General features: G+C 58.6%; 1 protein-coding gene across 4 annotated transcripts in view; it reads left to right on the top strand.

Annotated features, from left to right (window-relative positions):
- The window catches only part of RASA3 (RAS p21 protein activator 3), a 122,698-nt gene that overhangs the window by 26,980 nt on the left and 76,556 nt on the right, over nucleotides 1-19,162 (top strand). For 3 of the 4 annotated variants that reach the window (XR_016212641.1, XM_070048522.2, XM_070048523.2), the window contains exon 2: nucleotides 5,891-6,008. The exons of the other annotated variant lie outside the window; for it this stretch is intronic. Coding sequence is in view for 1 of the 3 variants with exons in the window: in XM_070048522.2 (XP_069904623.1) it covers nucleotides 5,891-6,008 (118 nt within the window). In the remaining 2 variants the exon portion in view is untranslated. The remainder of the gene's footprint in view (nucleotides 1-5,890; nucleotides 6,009-19,162) is intronic. 4 annotated transcript variants of the gene reach the window in all.

The following is a 19,162-nucleotide window of genomic DNA, read 5'->3' on the forward strand; positions in this document are numbered from 1 at the left end:
CTCTTGAAGACATGTTGTCATGGCCTCTGTAGGGAAAGGCCCAACGGTGCTCACTGCTCTTCACTCTGATGCTCCAGCTCTTTCTGCCTGGCCTCACCTCTACCTGTCCTTACCTGCTCCTGGCCTCACCGGCTCCTAGTTCACTGGCACCTGTACTCGCCTGCACCTGGTCACCTGCATGTACCTGGTTCACCTGCTCCTGTGCTCACCTGCTCCTGGCCTCACCTCTACCTGTACTCGCCTGCTCCTGGTTCACCTGCTCCTGTACTCGCCTGCTCCTGGTTCACCTGCTCCTGTACTCGCCTGCTCCTGGCCTCACCTCTACCTGTACTCGCCTGCTCCTGACCTCACCTCTACCTGTACTCACCTGCTCCTGTACTCGCCTGCTCCTGGCCTCACCTCTACCTGTACTCACCTGCTCCTGACCTCACCTCTACCTGTACTCACCTGCTCCTGGTTCACCTGCTCCTGTACTCGCCTGCTCCTGGCCTCACCTCTACCTGTACTCACCTGCTCCTGTACTCGCCTGCTCCTGGCCTCACCTCTACCTGTACTCGCCTGCTCCTGGCCTCACCTCTACCTGTACTCACCTGCTCCTGGTTCACCTGCTCCTGTACTCGCCTGCTCCTGGCCTCACCTCTACCTGTACTCGCCTGCTCCTGACCTCACCTCTACCTGTACTCACCTGCTCCTGGCCTCACCTCTACCTGTACTCACCTGCTCCTGACCTCACCTCTACCTGTACTCACCTGCTCCTGGTTCACCTGCTTCTGTACTCGCCTGCTTCTGGCCTCACCTGTACCTGTACTCACCTGCTCCTGGTTCACCTGTACTCACCTGCTCCTGGTTCACCTGTACTCACCTGCTCTGGGTTCACTGCGCCTGCTCTGGCTTCCCCGCTCCAGTGTTCACCTGTACTGCTGCGTGTGTGGGCTGCAGCTTGGTGGCATGAAGCAGCTCCCGTCCTAGGGTCCTGGGCAGCGTGCTCACAGGCTCGGTAACTCTGTCCTGCTCTCTGTGAGGCCGAGGCTCGGGGCAGTGCCCAGCAGTGAGGTTGCTCTGCGCTCCCCTCTGCATTTCCATTTTCATCTTAGCTACTGGGACATGCAGCTCACGGAACGCTGAATCCTTCATGTTGGGCCTGGGCAGATGTGATTTCCTTCCTTGTACCGTGTTTGCCAGGTTTCCAAGTTTCGATCTCCACTTGACAGCTCATCCCACACTTGTGTTTTCACAGTGCCGAGCTGCCTGCTGCGCGTGCAGATGGCTGTGTGGTGCTGGGTGTGCCCGAGAAGCCCAGGCCTGCCTCGCTGGGGCACCTAGCTCTGCTCCGTGTCAAGGGCTCCCACAGTGTGGTGTGAGATCTAGAGAGGAGCAGATATTTTAATCACAGAACCGTTCTTTTGGGGGAACATGGGAATGATAATTGCAACGTGTCATATTGGCTAACAGAATTTTTAGAGCCTTTTAAATGTTTGAAGTCAGCAGACTCAGAGGCCTGCTGGAGGGGAAAGCAGCAGGAGTCGGGCTCCTGACCTGTTTGTGTGTCACTGTGGGGAGGCGGGCCCATGGAGGAGCTGGGAAGCAGTTACGTCACAGGAGCCGATCCAGAGCCAGCGTGGCCCGAACTCCAGCTCCGCCGGGCGAACCCTTCCCTCCCAGGCCTCCTCCATCCCTAGGCCCTGCCTCTGCCTGGGACAGCTGAGACATCCCACATGCTGGCTGCGCGCTCTTGCCGCTGACTGCCTGGGTTGCGGCTGTGTGTGGTGTGTGGGCTGGTGCCAGCGGCGGCCCTCGCTCAGGACCCTGGCTGTCTCTTGCCAGGTGCTGCTGTTGGGTCCATTTGTGCTATTTTACGGTTCTGCCTGTTGTTTCAGTAGTAGCGAAACTTTGCGAGCTCAGCTTCAGCTCCACGTTTGCTGTCACATCAGGGGAGGAAGCTGGAGTCAGGTGGGAGTGCCTGCTTCACATGGAATGGCAGCTGCAGGACCAGCGCTGTGGCACAGTGGGTTAACACCCCTGGCCTGCAGTGCCGGCATCCCATATGGGCACCGGTTTGAGACCTGGCTGCTCCACTTCCGATCCACCTCTCTGCCATGGCCTGGGAAAGCAGTAGAGGATGACCCAAGTGCTTGGGCCCCCACATTCTCATGAGAGCCCCAGAAGAAGCTCCGGGCTCCTGGCTTCAGATCAGCCCAGCTCCGGCCGTTGCAGCCAATTGGGGAGTGAACCATCTGATGGAAGACTTCTCTCTCTCTCTCTGCCTCTCCCCTCTCTGTGTAACTCTGACTTTCAAATAAATAAATAAATCTTAAAAAAAAAAAAAAAAGGAATGGCAACTCCACCGGTTCTCACACAGCAGGTGACTCGGCGCTGGCAGGGTCTAAGGTTGGGGTCACTGCCCTACCCCAGTGCATGCGCTGCAAAGAACGAAGTGCATCCTCCAGGAGGCAGCAGGGGCACGGGGATGGGAACCCCGCTCCCCAGCCAGCCCTGGGGTCTTGGGCCATGAGGGTTGTGGAGCCAAGCCGTGAAGACCCTGGGTGGCCGCCTCTCACGTGAGGCTTGTGAGGGTGGCAGGACCCTGGAGGAACTACTCACGTGGTCTTTTCTTCTCCGCTGCGGCTTCGGGGTGACTGCTTGATGAGCCCCCCAGGGGCTTCCCCGGGACCTTTTCCATCGGAGCCAGCGCTGGGGCGTTTCCCCCGGTGGGCTAGAAGGACGGCCACATGCGGGGGCGACCCTGGATGGGACCCAGCGGGTGACACGTGTGCTGTGGGGATCCCAGCGAGCACCTGGATGCGTCAGAAATACAATGGACACTGGAAACGTTCTTCCAGTGCCGAAAGGAAGACTGCGCCACTTTCTCCCTCAGGGTCTCAACTTAGTCGCATTAATGAAAAGTTGAAAAAAAGCTATGAACAACACAAGTCTGTCTCTGCCCTTTGGGGTTTCTGCCATGCTCGTTTGCATGTCGTCATCTTTTCAAATTAGCTGATTTCCTCAAATGAGTCAGAGTGAATGTTTATTTGGGGTTGTGTGGAAAAAAAGTGACTCGTTTTGATGCTGAGTGGTCAGCACCGACTTCTTTGTTTAAAAATGAAAACACATGTTTACTTAGACGCAGAAGACAGCAGTAGACAGATGTGGGGCTCTCGTTACTGCTTCCCTCCCCAGATGCCCACGGCCACTGGGCTGGACCCTCAGTCCAGGTCTCCTGTGGGAAGGGCACAGACCGGATTAATGAGGCCCCCACTTGGGCTTTTACAGGGTCTGCGTTTGCAGGAAGCTGGAGTCGGGAACTGCGCCTAGGCACTCCGGGGTGGGACAAGGACATCTTAACAGCCAGGCCAGATGCTTGCGCCCGGTTCTAAGACCTGAAGACAGCTCTGAGAAACTCATGGTCTGGCTGTTTTATCTCCAGTATCAGAGGGAATAGGGACCTTGGCCCTGCGTGGTACAAAGGACTGTGTGCCCTTGCTTTACCATTGGCTCGGGGTTGAGCCTGGCATTCGGCAGCTGTTCCTGACACGGGTCTGATGCCTGTGGCAGCCAGTTCAGGACCAGACAGCTTCAGAATCTGAACTGAGAGAAGAGAGTGTGTTGAGGGCAGAGTGAGTTATGCCTGGTGGAGTTCTCTGGGCTCAAGGCCACTGCTCTTACACACACACGTGTGAGTGGATGAACAAAGTGTGGTCCATCTGTGCTCACTGGAATAGTACTCAGCCTGGGAGGAAAGAGAGCTCGGCACCTACCCCCGCACGGACAGACCTCGAGGACTTGTGCTGAGAAATCACAGAGGGACATACCTTTAGGGTCTGCCCCTGTGAGGGCCTTGAGGAGCCCTTCCACAGAGTCCTCCCCGTGAGGGCCTCAGAGAGCACTTCCACAGAGTCCATCCCATGAGGGCCTCAGGGGAGCACTTCCACAGAGTCCATCCTGTGATGGCCTCAGGGAGCACTTCCACAGAGTCCACCCTGTGAGGGCCTCAGGGAGCACTTCCACAGAGTCCACCCTGTGAGGGCCTTGGGGAGCACACCCACAGAGTCCACCCTGTGAGGGCCTCAGGGAGCACTTCCACAGAGTCCACCCTGTGAGGGCCTTGGGGAGCACACCCACAGAGTCCACCCTGTGAGGGCCTCAGGGAGCACTTCCACAGAGTCCACCCTGTGAGGGCCTTGGGGAGCACACCCACAGAGTCCACCCTGTGAGGGCCTCAGGGGAGCACTTCCACAGAGTCCAACCTGTGAGGGCCTTGGGGAGCACACCCATAGAGTCCACCCTGTGAGGGCCTCAGGGAGCACTTCCACAGAGTCCACCCTGTGAGTGCCTCGGGGAGCACACCCACAGAGTCCACCCTGTGAGGGCCTTGGGGAGTACTTCCACAGAGTCTGCCCCATGAGGGCCTCGGGGGAGCACACCCACAGAGTCCACCCTGTTAGGGCCTCAGGGAGCACTTCCACAGAGTCCACCCTGTGAGGGCCTTGGGGAGCACTTCCACAGAGTCCACCCTGTGAGGGCCTTGGGGAGCACTTCCACAGAGTCCACCCTGTGAGGGCCTTGGGGAGCACTTCCACAGAGTCCACCCTGTGAGGGTCTCGGGGGAGCACTTCCACAGAGTCCACACAGAGTCCACCCTATGAGGGCCTTGGGGAGCACTTCCACAGAGTCCACCCTGTGAGGGCCTTGGGGAACACTTCCACAGAGTCACCCTGTGAGGGCCTTGGGGAGCACTTCCACAGAGTCACCCTGTGAGGGCCTTGGGGAGCACTTCCACAGAGTCCACCCTGTGAGGGCCTTGGGGAGCACACCCACAGAGTCCATCCTGTGAGGGCCTTGGGGAGCACACCCACAGAGTCCACCCTGTGAGGGCCTCGGGGAGCACTTCCACAGAGTCCACCCTGTGAGGGCCTTGGGGAGCACACCCACAGAGTCCACCCTGTGAGGGCCTTGGGGAGCACACCCACAGGGTCCACCCTGTGAGGGCCTTGGGGAGCACACCCACAGAGTCCACCCTGTGAGGGCTTTGGGGAGCACACCCATAGAGTCCACCCTGTGAGGGCCTTGGGGAGCACACCCACAGAGTCCACCCTGTGAGGGCCTTGGGGAGTACTTCCACAGAGTCCACCCTGTGAGGGCCTCGGGAAGCACACTCACAGAATCCACCCTGTGAGGGTCTCGGGGGAGCACTTCCACAGAGTCCACACAGAGTCCACCCTATGAGGGCCTCGGGGGAGCACACCCACAGAGTCCACCCTGTGAGTGCCTCGGGAAGCACACCCACTGAGTCTACCCCGTGCAGGCCTCCAGGGAGCACTTCCACAGAGTCCACCCCATGAGGGTCTCCAGGGAGCACACCCACAGAGTCTGCCCTATGAGGGCCTTCAGGGAGCACACCCACAGAGTCCACCCTGTGAGGGCCTCGGGGAGCACTTCCACAGAGAAAGAGGACAGGTGTGGTGCAGAGGCTGAGGGCGGGGCGGGGATGTGTGTCATATGGGGGTGGGCTGCAGTCAGGGAAGGTGAGAAGACGCTGAGACAGAGGGTTGTGATGGCTGCACGGAGTGTGGGTGTGCTCAGTGCCCTCCAGCTGTGCGCTGAGCATGGTGAGGGTGCAAATTCTGTTACATGTTAGGGGGTAGCATGGATAAAGCAGAACAAACAACCCCTCGTCCTGAGGCAGGGGGCTCCAACTTCCTGGTTTGCTTTAGAGGCTGGGTGCCCACCCCTCGGCATTCTCACTAGGATTTTGACTTGGGGTAGTAAGAAAACTGAGACCCAACAGGGAACGGCAGGTGCACTGCAGTGAAGTGGGTCTGGATGTATGCCTGTGGGTGGCCAGGGAACACACGCCCGTGCTGAGCCAATGACACTTGTCATTGCTTTTCAGGTGAAGCCAAAAACCTCCCCTCCTACCCTGGGCCAAACAAGATGAGGGATTGCTACTGCACCGTGAACCTGGACCAGGAAGAGGTGTTCAGGACCAAAATTGTGGAGAAGTCGCTCTGGTAACGTCCTGCTGCTTTTCTCAGCACCACTAAGGGATTCCGAGCGGGGCTTCTCTGCGTCTTCGCGTTGCTCAGTTTGGTTGAGGGAGGAGATTGGCAGGCTCTGTTTTGCAGGGCAGTTGAAGTTCTCTGCTGTCGCAGGGAGCTGGTGCTCAGGGGCCAGGATCTGGGCACAGATGTGGCACTTCCTGCCCACTGGCTGTGCCCGAGCTCCTGCTCCTGAGAGGAGGTGGACGGTGCCAGCTGCCGCCAGGATACGGGCCGAGGGTTTTGAGAGAAGAAAATATTTGGAAAGCTTTATTTTTTAAAGATTTATTTATTGATTTGAAGGACAAAATCACGAAGAGGGGGGGAGAGATAGAGATCTTCATCTGCTGGCTCACTCCCCAGGCATCTGTGGTAGCCAGTGCTGGTCAGGCTGAAGCCAGGAGCTGGGAGCCAGGAGCTTCCTCCAGGTCTTCCATGTGGGTAACAGGGGCCCAAGCTTCTGGACATCCTCTGCTGCCTTTGCTAGGCCATTAACAGGAAGTTGGGTCAGAAGTGGAGCAGCCAGGACGTGAACCAGCACCCATATGGAATGCCGGCTGCAGGTGGCAGCTTTCCCTGCTCTGCCACAGCACCGGACCCTGGAAAGCTTTTTAAAAACTGTAACCGGTTAACTTTGTTGAGAGACAGAGACAGAGGGACAGACAGACAAGGAGAGTTCACTCCCCAAATGCCTGCAAGAGCCAGGCTGAGCTGGGCTGAAGCCTTGAGCCAGGAATTCAATCTGGGCCACCCATGATGGTGGCAGGACCCAACTCCTTTGTACTATCATCTGCTGCCCCTCAGGGTCTGCTTTAGAAGGAAGTGGAACCAGGAACAGAGCCAGAACTCAAACCCAGGCACTCTGATAGGGAATGCAGGAGTCCCAAGCTGTGTCTGACCTGTTAGGGCCAATGCTCAGCCTTGGAAAGCTGGGTTTTATAAACCATCTTCCTTCCAGTTTTCCTTAAGAGGCATAGGTAAGGTGAGCAACAAGGCACAGTCGTCTGAGGTAAGAGAACTTGAGAACGTTTGTGGATAAAATTTGAGAAGAGAAAATGGGCTAAAACAACCACCCACATCTAACAGGCCTTAAAACTGATAGGCTTGCCACATAGCACGTCAGCTCCTACTGGTGCTGGAGTCCGTGCCCAGCATGCCCAGGTGGGGTTGTGCTCGGCCACACTGTGGGAAGTGGTCAGGGTGTGGCAGGTGTGGGAGAGGTAGGCACAGGAAGTGAAGCTCCTCGGAGGGCTGAGTAGTTCCCCTGGGGGTGGGGAGAGAGAAACCAGAGAACTGTGAGGCAACAAAACAGGGTTGGAGACTGGGATGGAGGTTCGGGTGTGGCCAGGCCCTGCAGCTGCTCAGGCAGAGTTGGGGGAGGGGCTGAGGAGGACGCAGCCTCAGCAGGCACCAGCCCCAGCTTTGGGATACAGGCCTGTGGGCTCCATCCGAGGAGCTATTTTGATTTTGAGAACAGTTTAGGCAGATAAATTATATCCTTGTTTTTCACTCCCCCTAAGTGGGAACAAACAACGTCAACGCTACGTATAGAAAACTGCCGAAGCTTTCCTGCTCTGGGGGTGGGAAACGCATCCTGCGGCCCAGTGAGGCTGGGGTCTTACTCTGTGTGTGTGTGTGTGTGTGTGTGTGTGTGTGTGTTTAATTGTATTTGTTTGAAAGGCATAGTGACAGAAAGAAGAAAGGCGGGAGAGAGAGATCTTCCATCTGCTGGTTCACCCCCCAAATAATTACAGTGGCTGGGGCTGAGTGAGGCTGATGCAGGATCCAGGGACTGCATGCTGGTCTTCTGCAAGGGTGACAGGAACTCAAGCACGTGGGCCATTTTCTGCTCCTTTCCCAGGAGCATTAGCTGTGAACTTGAAAGGAAGCAGAGCAGCTGGGATTCGAATCGGCACTTGGATAGGGGATGCTGGCAGTGCAGGCAGTGGCTTCCCTTGCTGTACTACCATGCCATCCCCAGAGCCTTTGAAATTACTGTTAAAAGAACTCAAGACAGGAGTGTGGTCAATACAGCTTTGAGACACTGTCTCCTGGGGCGGAAGATGCTGACAACGAGGAATGGTAACTCTGTGAGGACAATGGAGCGAAAAGTTACAGCTGTGCCCTTGAGGAGACCTCCTGCTGTATCTGCGTAGTCTGAATCGCAGGCTGTGGATCAGGCTCTGCGCAGTGACTGGCATCTTTGTGTAGAGGAAGGGGTCTGTTTGGGACTGTCTTGTAAGTGAGGTGGTGAATAGGGTCCCTGTATCTTCAGTAGTTTTAGATCAGGTTAGAAAAAGGAACCAGAGTTTCTGGTTTTGGGGACTCTAGGAAAAGTGCTTTTGGAGCAGGAAAGAGAGGCTGAAAACTGAGGGCCACAATGGGATGAGGCTGCACCCAGGCCCAGCGTCCACAGGGCACACAGTCAGGGTGAGGCTGCACCCAGGCCCAGTGTCCGCAGGGCACACAGTCAGGGTGAGGCTGCACCCAGCCCCAGCGTCCACAGGGCACAGAGTCAGGGTGAGGCTGCACCCAGCCCCAGCATCCTTGGGGACACAGAAAAGGTGAGGCTGCACCCAGGCCCAGCGTCCACAGGGCACACAGTCAGGGTGAAGCTGCACCCAGGCCCAGCGTCCGAAGGGCACAGAGTCAGGGTGAGGCTGCACCCCGGCCCAGCGTCCACAGGGCACACAGTCAGGGTGAGGCTGCACCTAGGCCCAGCGTCCGCAGGACACACAGTCAGCGTGAGGCTGCACCCCAGGCCCAGCATCCACAGGGCACAGAGTCAGGGTGAGGCTGTACCCAGGCCCAGTGTCTGCAGGGCACACAGTCAGGGTGAGGCTGCACCCCAGGCCCAGCGTCCACAGGGCACACAGTCAGGGTGAGGCTGCACCCAGCCCCAGCGTCCGCAGGGCACACAGTCAGCGTGAGGCTGCACCCCAGGCCCAGCGTCCGAAGGGCACACAGTTAGCGTGAGACTGCACCCAGGCCCATCGTCCACAGGGCACACAGTCAGCGTGAGGCTGCACCCCAGGCCCAGCGTCCGCAGGGCATACAGTCAGCGTGAGGCTGCACCCCAGCCCCAGCGTCCGCAGGGCACACAGTCAGGGTGAGGCTGCACCTAGGCCCAGCGTCCGCAGGGCACACAGTCAGGGTGAGGCTGTACCCAGGCCCAGCGTCCACAGGGCACAGAGTCAGGGTGAGGCTGCACCCAGGCCCAGCGTCCACAGGGCACAGAGTCAGGGTGAGGCTGCACCCCGGCCCAGCGTCCACAGGGCACAGAGTCAGGGTGAGGCTGCACCCAGGCCCAGCGTCCACAGGGCACAGAGTCAGGGTGAGGCTGCACCCCGGCCCAGCGTCCACAGGGCACAGAGTCAGGGTGAGGCTGCACCCCGGCCCAGCGTCCACAGGGCACACAGTCAGGGTGAGGCTGCACCCAGGCCCAGCGTCCACAGAGCACACAGTCAGTGTGAGGCTGCACCCAGCCCCAGCGTCCACAGGACACACAGTTAGCGTGAGGCTGCACCCAGGCCCAGCGTCCACAGGGCACAGAGTCAGGGTGAGGCTGCACCCAGGCCCAGCGTCCACAGGGCACACAGTCAGGGTGAGGCTGCACCCCAGGCCCAGCGTCCGAAGGGCACACAGTCAGGGTGAGGCTGCACCCAGGCCCAGCGTCCACAGGGCACAGAGTCAGGGTGAGGCTGCACCCCGGCCCAGCGTCCACAGGGCACAGAGTCAGGGTGAGGCTGCACCCCGGCCCAGCGTCCACAGGGCACACAGTCAGGGTGAGGCTGCACCCCGGCCCAGAGTCCACAGGGCACACAGTCAGCGTGAGGCTGCACCCAGGCCCATCGTCTGCAGGGCGCACAGTCAGGGTGAGGCTGCACCCAGGCCCAGCGTCCACAGGGCACACAGTCAGGGTGAGGCTGCACCCAGGCCCAGCGTCCACAGGACACACAGTTAGCGTGAGGCTGCACCCAGGCCCAGCGTCCACAGGGCACACAGTCAGGGTGAGGCTGCACCCAGGCCCAGCGTCCACAGGACACACAGTCAGGGTGAGGCTGCACCCCAGGCCCAGCGTCCACAGGGCACACAGTCAGGGTGAGGCTGCACCCCAGGCCCAGCGTCCACAGGGCACACAGTCAGGGTGAGGCTGCACCCCAGGCCCAGCGTCCATAGGGCACACAGTCAGGGTGAGGCTGCACCCAGGCCCAGCGTCCACAGGGCACAGAGTCAGGGTGAGGCTGCACCCCGGCCCAGCGTCCACAGGGCACACAGTCAGGGTGAGGCTGCACCCCAGGCCCAGCGTCCACAGGGCACAGAGTCAGGGTGAGGCTGCACCCCGGCCCAGAGTCCACAGGGCACACAGTCAGCGTGAGGCTGCACCCAGGCCCATCGTCTGCAGGGCGCACAGTCAGGGTGAGGCTGCACCCAGGCCCAGCGTCCACAGGGCACACAGTCAGGGTGAGGCTGCACCCAGGCCCAGCGTCCACAGGGCACACAGTTAGCGTGAGGCTGCACCCAGGCCCAGCGTCCACAGGGCACAGAGTCAGGGTGAGGCTGCACCCAGGCCCAGCGTCCACAGGACACACAGTCAGGGTGAGGCTGCACCCCAGGCCCAGCGTCCACAGGGCACACAGTCAGGGTGAGGCTGCACCCCAGGCCCAGCGTCCACAGGGCACACTGTCAGGGTGAGGCTGCACCCCAGGCCCAGCGTCCACAGGGCACACAGTCAGGGTGAGGCTGCACCCCAGGCATAGTCCAGGGTCCTGCTCAGCGAGGCCTGCCCCCAGGATCCTGCTCTGAGCACCCTGCATGAGGCCCATGACCCTTACCCTTCACCAGGCTCTTCCCCGGGTCCTGGTGGAGAGTGGCCTACAGGAGTGGGAGGCCTCAAGGCCGACTGCTGGGTGTCTCTGTGGACCGAGGCCGTTTGGCCAGTGGGCGAGGCAGGCTGCAAAGCTGTGTTTACAGGAAGATTGCTTCTGTTTAAAGTGGTTTGGAATATGCAGACTGACAACATTGTGGGGACTGTGGTAGTGGAGTTACGGCCAGATTTTGTTCTGTACTTTGTATTTAAGTTAAATTAGAAGCTAGAAATTAAAATTAGAAGCTGGAAATTAAAATAGCAACTGCCCTGCTCCAGCCGGGTGAGGTGGAGCTGCGTTCCTGCACAAATTAGAGGCAGTCTCAGAGTCTCTGGGCACCCTTCCTGCTCGGGAGCTGCCAGGGCATCCCGAGTGAACGTGCCAGGTGCATGGGCATCTCCTGCAGGGACACCACACGGGGACGCCTTGCGCAGGGACACTTCGCATGGGTGCCCCTCCTGCAAGGACCTCACGCATGGGGATGCGCTCAAGGGTCGTGTTGGAGAGGGCCAGGTCACCACAGGGCACTGAACCCCTGCTCGCTCTGCAAGGCCTGGGTTGCTCAGGAAATGGTATGGCCAAAGCAAGGGAACTCGGCAGTACCAAAGCTTTGCAGGGCGAGTGAGGCTGCTTGGGAGGAGCTCAGTGTGGGAAAGGACGGTCCTCTCTCAGGGGCTTGTGATGAAAGCCCAGTTGCTGATTTAGAAAACACTGAAGTCGGAATACAAGACTGCCCCGGGAAAGTTCTCTAACTGTTTTATCAACTTTTTAAAAGGTGAAGCTTTAAGAAAGACTTGAGGGCACTAAAAGGCCCCAAGCGGCCCACTCTGCTGGAGTAGGGAACCTACTGTCCCCTCAGTCCTGGGTCCCTTGGCCATCCCACTGCTCACACCTTGAAGGTCTGACGGGGACACCGAGGTGGTCGTTCACTGGGGCAGTTTGCGGAGTGGAGCTCCTGCATTTCCGAGTGGGAGTGTCGTATGTGGTGGCTGCCTGTGTCCATGGAGAAGGTGGCCTGAGATGGATGCCACTGGAGGTGGTGGGCGTGGTCCTGGCAGCACCCCCTGGCTCAGCCCCTCTCACTGCAGGAAGGAGGTGGATAGAGGTCAGCAGAGGGACAGCCTGCGCCTGCAAGGTTTGGGCTGTCCCTTCTATGGTCTGCAGGCTTTTCCAGGGAAGGGCAGAGGTTTTCAGGAATTTGGTGATTGCCCAATTTCTGTCCATTTAGGAAGCCTGGGAAATGTCATGGTGTCAGGTGCAATGGAAGTGGGCGTGTTAGCCATGGGAATTCTATTAACAATTAATTAATTCTATTAACAAGGATGTGGGCTCTTTAAAATAATTTTTAAGATTTATTTTATTTATGTGGAAGACAGAGTTACAGAAAGAGAAGGAGGGAGAGACCAAGAGAGGGGCCTTCCATCTGCTGCTTCACTCCCCAAATGACTGCAATGGCAGGGCTTGGGTCAGGCCAAAGCCAGGAGCTTCCTCTGGATCTGCCATGTGGGTGCAGGGGCCCAAGGACTCAGGTCATCCTCTACTGCTTTCCCAGGTGCATCAGCAGAGAGCTGGATCGGTAGTGGAGCAGCTGGGACTCAAAACTGTGCCTGCATGGGATGCCAGCACTGCAGACAGTGACCTTTCCGGCTACACCATGGTGCCAGCCAATATAAGGACATTCTAACAGGCGGCAAGACACCATGAGGACACAGCCGGCAGCCACGTTGGATGTTCTATGGGCAGCAGATCTTAGAGGCAGCCCTGGGGGAGGGAGTGAAGACAGAATTCTCTGTCCCCCTCAGACCCGTGACTCTCCCTTTACCCAGCACATGTGTAGGGTGGGCAGAGGTCACTCGTGCAGGATCTGGAGAACCCGGCCAGCTGCGGCCAATGGGTGTGGCAGGGGCCCGCGCTGCCTCCAGGCTTGGTGCCAGTGAGGGTCTGAATGGCAGGGCCCTGGTGGTCCCGTGGTTCTTTGCTACAGGCCTGTGCAGGAGCCCAGTGTCAAACGTGTCTGCCTCTGTCTACACAGCTGCCTGGGTCTGACCTGGCTCCCTCGGAACCTGTCTTTGCGAGAGTCGGTATTTTCCCACCACCAGGGGCAGACCTTGCTTGAACTGGCTCTCGAGGGCCTCTGCTGGTTATCTCAGCCTTGATTTGGTTGCATTTCTTACAGGTGAGCTTTGTGAGGGGCACTTTTCCAGTGGCTTTGTGTGTGCCGGATTTTAATGGTCCTTGTGTGCTTTTCATGAAAGCTTTTATTATTTACGTCTCACCTTGTTTCTGAGACTGGTCTGCTCTGAGTGAGTGCACGAGGGAGGCGGGGAGGTGGTGCAGGTGCACGCCTGGCCGCAGGCTGCTTGGACCTGGGGGTGAGGAAGGTGTCTTCTCTCTGTTTCTTCACGTCCCGTGTCTGGGAGCAGGATCCACATCCAGTGTTGAGAGACAGGTGTGTCCTCCTTCCTTGCAGAGTGTTGACGCAAGGAGCTCTTTGCTCAAGGCCCAGGGATTGGTGGACAGGGAGTGGCACGGGGGTCCTGTTGGTTGTGGAAGCCACCAGGGGCACAGGGCCACCTCTCTGTTTGGGCTCTGCTGCTGCTGCTGCCCCCAGGTCCCGGTAGATTTGGAAGCAGGCTCCCTGGAGGGTGGGCTGTGAGCCGTGGCTTGTACAGCCTCGAGGTGCCTGCTTGTGCTTGATGGCCCCGTGCCTGCGCTGGGTCTTGATTCAGCTCCTCATTTAGCCAGGGGGTCTTCCAGCTTGTTTTCGAGCCACAGGGGCACACCTGTGTCAGAATGTGGCGTTCTCTCTCCGTCACAGGCAGCCCCGGCAGCTGAGGAGTTAGTTCTGCTGCTCTGAACACCCACGCCATGTGTGGCCTCTGCTGGGCAGGCTCTCAGGTGTGTCCAGGCTGCTGCCCAGAGAGATTGTGGGTCTGCCACCCCTCTGGGAGCCCGGGAGCCAGGGAGCCAGGCCCACCTGCAGCTTCTTCCTCAGGCTGGCCACCCTCCCTTTCCTCTCTGGGCTCCTCCCCTACAACCTCTTCCCCCAGGCAGGGCTTCCTGAAGGTTCCAGAGTTTGAAATGTGTGCTGTGACCACTCGGTGTCAGGCGGCGTGGCCCCTCTAGAGAGTTACCGTTTCTGTTACTGTAAGCAGCATAGCTGGACCCTGAATGATCCTGTCAGATTTTAGCTTGTTTGTAAGGACCTGTTGTCCCTCTCCAGGTGTGTGTGTGTGTTTGTGTGTGTGTAGAGGCCAGTGCATGGGGTCCCTCTCCGGGGGTGGGGGGTGGGATGTGTGTGTGTGTGTGTGTGTAGAGGCAGTGCACGGGGTCCCTTTCTGGGGGGTGGGGGGTGGTGTGTGTGTGTGTGTGTGTAGAGGCCAGTGCAAGGGGATCCCTCTCTGGGGGATAGGGGGTGGTGTGTGTGTGTGTGTGTGTGTGTGTAGAGGCCAGTGCAAGGGGATCCCTCTCTGGGGCGTGGGGGGTAGTGTGTGTGTGTATGTAGAGGCCAGTGCACGGGGTACCTCTCTGGGGGGTGGGGGGTGGGGTGTGTGTGTACGTGTGTGTGTGTAGAGGCCAGTGCAAGGGGGTCCCTCTCTGGGGCTGTGGGGGTTGATGTGTGTGTGCGTGTGTGTATAGAGGCCAGTGCAGCACAGGGGTCCTTCTCTGGGGGTGGGGGGTAGTGTGTGTGTGTATGTAGAGGCCAGTGCAAAGGGGTCCCTCTCCGGGGGTGGGGGTAGTGTGTGTGTGTAGAGGCAGTGCACGGGGTCCCTTTCTGGGGGGTGGGGGGTGGTGTGTGTGTGTGTGTGTGTGTGTAGAGGCCAGTGCAAGGGGATCCCTCTCTGGGGGATAGGGGGTGGTGTGTGTGTGTGTGTGTGTGTGTGTAGAGGCCAGTGCAAGGGGATCCCTCTCTGGGGCGTGGGGGGTAGTGTGTGTGTGTATGTAGAGGCCAGTGCAAAGGGGTCCCTCTCTGGGGGGTAGGGGGTGGTGTGTGTGTGTGTGTATGTAGAGGCCAGTGCACGGGGTACCTCTCTGGGGGGTGGGGGGTGGTGTGTGTGTGTGTGTGTGTGTGTGTGTATGTAGAGGCCAGTGCAAGGGGGTCCCTCTCTGGGGCTGTGGGGGTTGATGTGTGTGTGTGTGTGTGTAGAGGTCAGGGCAAAGGGGTCCCTCTCTGGGGGTGGGGTGTGTGTTTGAGTGTGCACTGAGAGGGGTCCCCTGGCCCCAGCATCTGGGTGCCATCTTGGCATCGGCCAGTCTGTACAGGTGGACATGGGCCATTGTACAGTGGGGACACTGAGTCTCGGCAGTGAGGCAACTTCCCACGGGGACTGGTGAGTCTTAGAGCTGGGCAAGGAAGCTTTCCTGGAGCCAGCTTGCTGCTGGCCTGGCCCTGCTGGTCCATGCTAACACTCCAGGTATCCAGTGCACACCTCCGGTGCCTCATGGGTAGAGCTGGGCAGTCCCCACATCCCTGCCTTATCTTTGGGCTGGAGCTGGCCAAGTCCAGGGCCAAACTGTGTCTTACCCTAGCCAGCCCACTTTTCTCACTGAGTCTTTGTGTTTGGTTTGAAAATTCAAATAAACAACCCCACCTAGCTTAAACCACACTGAGGTGTTGTGCACCCGGTCCTGCCAAAACCCAGGGGGAGGGGCAGACAGGAAATTGTGGCCTGAGCTTGGCTTTCCTTTTACCCCAGGAGAAGGTTAGCACTCCAGATGTGTAGGAGCAGTGCCGGTGGTGTTGACATGGTGCTGGCGTGGCACTGGCATGGAGCTGGGCCCTTGGTCTGACAGGGACCTGCGTGTGCGGCTTCCCGCCTCATCCTTCCTGGGTGGTTGATTTCTCCTGCACAGCTGCCCCTTCTCCCAGGACACTTGCTGGGGCACGGTCGGGGTGATGTGTGACAGTTCTGGGGGCTGGGCCCCCGGAGGGGGTTCCACAGTTTAAAGTAAGAGAGCTGCTAAGGAGCCATGAAGGTTTCTCTCCTGTCCCTGTCTGGTGCTGGGAGGATGGCAGCAGGCTCACGGAGTCCGAGGTTTGCTCCGGCTCAGAACAGGCTGCAGGCTGTCCCAAGCAGGAGTGGCCAGTTATCCTTGGACACGGGCGGTGCAGGCCCCGACTCCCCCCCAGCCCACACCCTCCCCGTCGTACAGTGTTGTTCAGAGGAATTCCGACCCAGCTGTCAGAACTCAGGGCACACAACACATTCTGGAGCCGTGGGGAACTGTCCTGAAGGAGGCTGGCTCCTTTCAGAGAGCCGGTGCTCGGTGCTCGGCCGGGCACTGGGCCTCGTCTCACGCAGGCCAGGCCTCTCTGCTCTCAGCTTTCGGCTCCTCCCTCTACCAAGGCTGCCCCCACTGCTGGGAAGTGGACATTTTTGCTGGAGCCAGCCCTGCCTGTCTTCTCCAGGCTGGCCATTGCTCGTCGTCACGAGACCAGCAGCGGGTGTGGCGGGGCCGGGGCAGCCACTGGCAGATGCAGGGAAGTGACTCCCGCCCGCCCTTGGCCGACTTCCCCTCGGCGCAGCCCCGCTCTGTTCTCTGCGAGAAGCTGCTGCCTCCTCCCTCGGGAAGGTTCACTTGAGTCTGTGGAGCTTCATCTGAGCGTCTTCAGTAACCACCGGCAAGGAGCGGCTCGGGAGAGGCCTGGTTCTCGGAGGCGGCTCGCTCTTCCTCTCTTTGCAGCGGGTTCTGGACCCCCGTAGCTGGGAGGGGCTGCCTGGCTGGGCATTAATCACGCTTCTGGCACGCTGACCGCAGCCTGGACAAGGCTGTGCCTGTGTGCAGACACCACGGGGCTGGCTGCTAACGGAAGGGGAAGTGCCCAGGGCTGTGTGTCCCCGAGTCCAGCAGAAGGAAGACATTGTCTGCACAGGCCGTGGGAGGCACGGCCCCACGCTCAGCCGGTTTCCTCTTCCTTTAAAAGAACTCAGGCAGGGACAGGCGCTCCTGCTGATGTGAGGAGGGCAGGCAGCTCTCCCTGCCCGACCCTAGGGTGTGGTCCACCCCACCACATGGCCCTGGACTCTGCTGCACATCCAGTGGTTACACCAGGGCCACTTCCTGCCAGTCCTCCTGGCCACCGGTCCTGCCGCGTTCTGCCTGAGAGCTGATGTGGCCAAGGCTCTGGATCTGTCCTGTCTCAGGCATTGTGTTCCAGGGAGCCCAATTCAGAATTGCTGGTCACACATCTTACATGCCACTGATGACAAAGCTGTTAACAAATATGTGGTGTTTTAGTTAAAAAAGGTGTTCTTTGTATGTTGTGAATTAGTGACATTAACAATTCGCAACACAAATTCAGAATTCCCAAGTGGATTAATATCCTGAGTATAAGAATATGAAAAGAGGGATGCTGTAGTAGAAAATAAGCCAAGGGCATTTCAAGAGAAGGTGAAATTCTAACAAGCTTATAAATTTACACTTGGGATGCCAGCATCCCACAGTGCAATGCCTGGGTTCAAGTCTCGGCTCTTCCCTATTCTAGCTCCCTGCTAATATTGACCCTGGGACACAGCGTGGTGGCTCAAGCAGCTGGGTCCCTGCTACCCGCATGGGAGACCCGAATGGAGTTCCCAGCCCAAGCTTCAGCTGGCCCAGTACTGGCTATTCTGGGCATTTAGGGAGGGAACCATGGTTGGAAGATCTCTCTCTGCCTTTGAAACAGGTAATAGTGATAAATAAAATTTGCACATTGATGTCGGATACCCAACCTCAGCAGGATTTCAAAAACTTTGAATTAAATAGTTTTTTTTTGCAATGAATTTTTCAAAGTTTAAAAGTTTTCACAAGACCGAGTGTGTATGGGGTGCCAGTAGGTCAGTAGTCAGAGCTTGGCTGAGGCCTTACATGGTGGGCTCTTCCCCCATAAGCAGCACCCCTGGGGGTCTCCTCTGGGAGTGGTCAGTCGGCTGCACCCACAAGGACGTTCGTTCCAGGGTGGTTTGTGCCTGTGGAAGGTGGGAGCGGCAGGGGTCTGTGTCGTTGGCGTGTTTTGATGTAGTCTGATGTGGGATGGACAAGCTGACTGAAGGCAGGGTGCGTTCTGCGATCCCACTTGCATTTTGAAAGACAGGTGTGCGTATCTACACGAACACCTGTTTCTTCTTGTACGTGGCTGCCATAGGAAAAGCAGGTGGGGGGGTGGGGGAGGGCGCGTGTCCTCTGCATTCCTTCCTGACTTCTCTGTGTGTCTGCGAGATGTTTTGGTTTTTAGACAGTAGCCTTGGCTGTGTAGCTGCTCTACCTTGTCATGTGCTGTGGCTTTACTGTGCTGCTCTCAGGGTGGGAATGTCACCTCCCCCTTACCCTTCCTGGCCTGCATCCCACGGGGGGTGCCGTGCTTTCTGTGGAACGTGCACACTGGGAGGGAACGGCTGGGTCTCATGGGCACCACGAGGAGTGCTGCTGTGTGCGGCACGGCCACAAGCTTCCACAGTGCTCCGGGCTGTGCCTCCCCCACCCCCTCATGGCCGCAGCTCCTCTTCCTCCTCCTCCTCACAGATGCGTGCATGGGCTTTGTCAGCCATCTCCATGGGTCTGATCTTGCCTTTACGACTGAAGCTTCCTCCTCGATAGATTTTTGTTCTTCAAAGCAAAAGCAGCCTCTTACTTTAAGTTAAAGTAAAAGGAAGCCTTCTCTCCAATGAACGTGTCCTTAAAAAGCAAACAAAGTTCAGGTTGTAAAGGAGAAGACACAGGCAAGTTACAGAAATTGGCACATGCATCTAATTATGAGCAAACTCATGGAACCAGATGTGTGGGGGCGGGCAGAGGACCAGGAATGGTGGGGGAAGGTAGGGCCTGAGTGATGCACCCTGGCCGGTGCCCCGTGTGCACTGACGCGTCCAGTCCCTGGATCCCTGCTTGTCACCTTCCCAGCACTGTTCACCAGGTGCCCGAGTGGGAGGCCTCTCTGTGTCTTGCCAGCTCCCAGATGAAGCTGCCTCTACAGAAAGCACAGGCAGGCACTGTGGTGCTGGGCCGGGGACAGGGAGCCCTCAGCTCTGCAGGAAGCGCAGGCAGGCACTGTGGGTGCTGGGCCGGGGACATGGAGCCCTCAGGGAAGCCCCCGTTACAGCCATGGGCAGTAAGGGCTCAGGCTCTGCTTTCCATGGAGGCCCCAGACCCGGCCCCTGTGTGGACTTCTGGTGTCCTCTCGGTTAACCCAGCGCCCCGCAGGGTCCTGTGGGGGTGAGGCATTGACGAAGAAGGATCTGGGGTAGCTGCCTGTTTTGCTGGCATTTCCAGAAGTACTTG

The sequence above is a fragment of the Oryctolagus cuniculus genome, chromosome 9 (assembly GCF_051225735.1).
Source record: "Oryctolagus cuniculus isolate XC-2025 breed Fujian yellow rabbit chromosome 9, ASM5122573v1, whole genome shotgun sequence".
Taxonomy (NCBI): Eukaryota; Metazoa; Chordata; class Mammalia; order Lagomorpha; family Leporidae; genus Oryctolagus; species Oryctolagus cuniculus.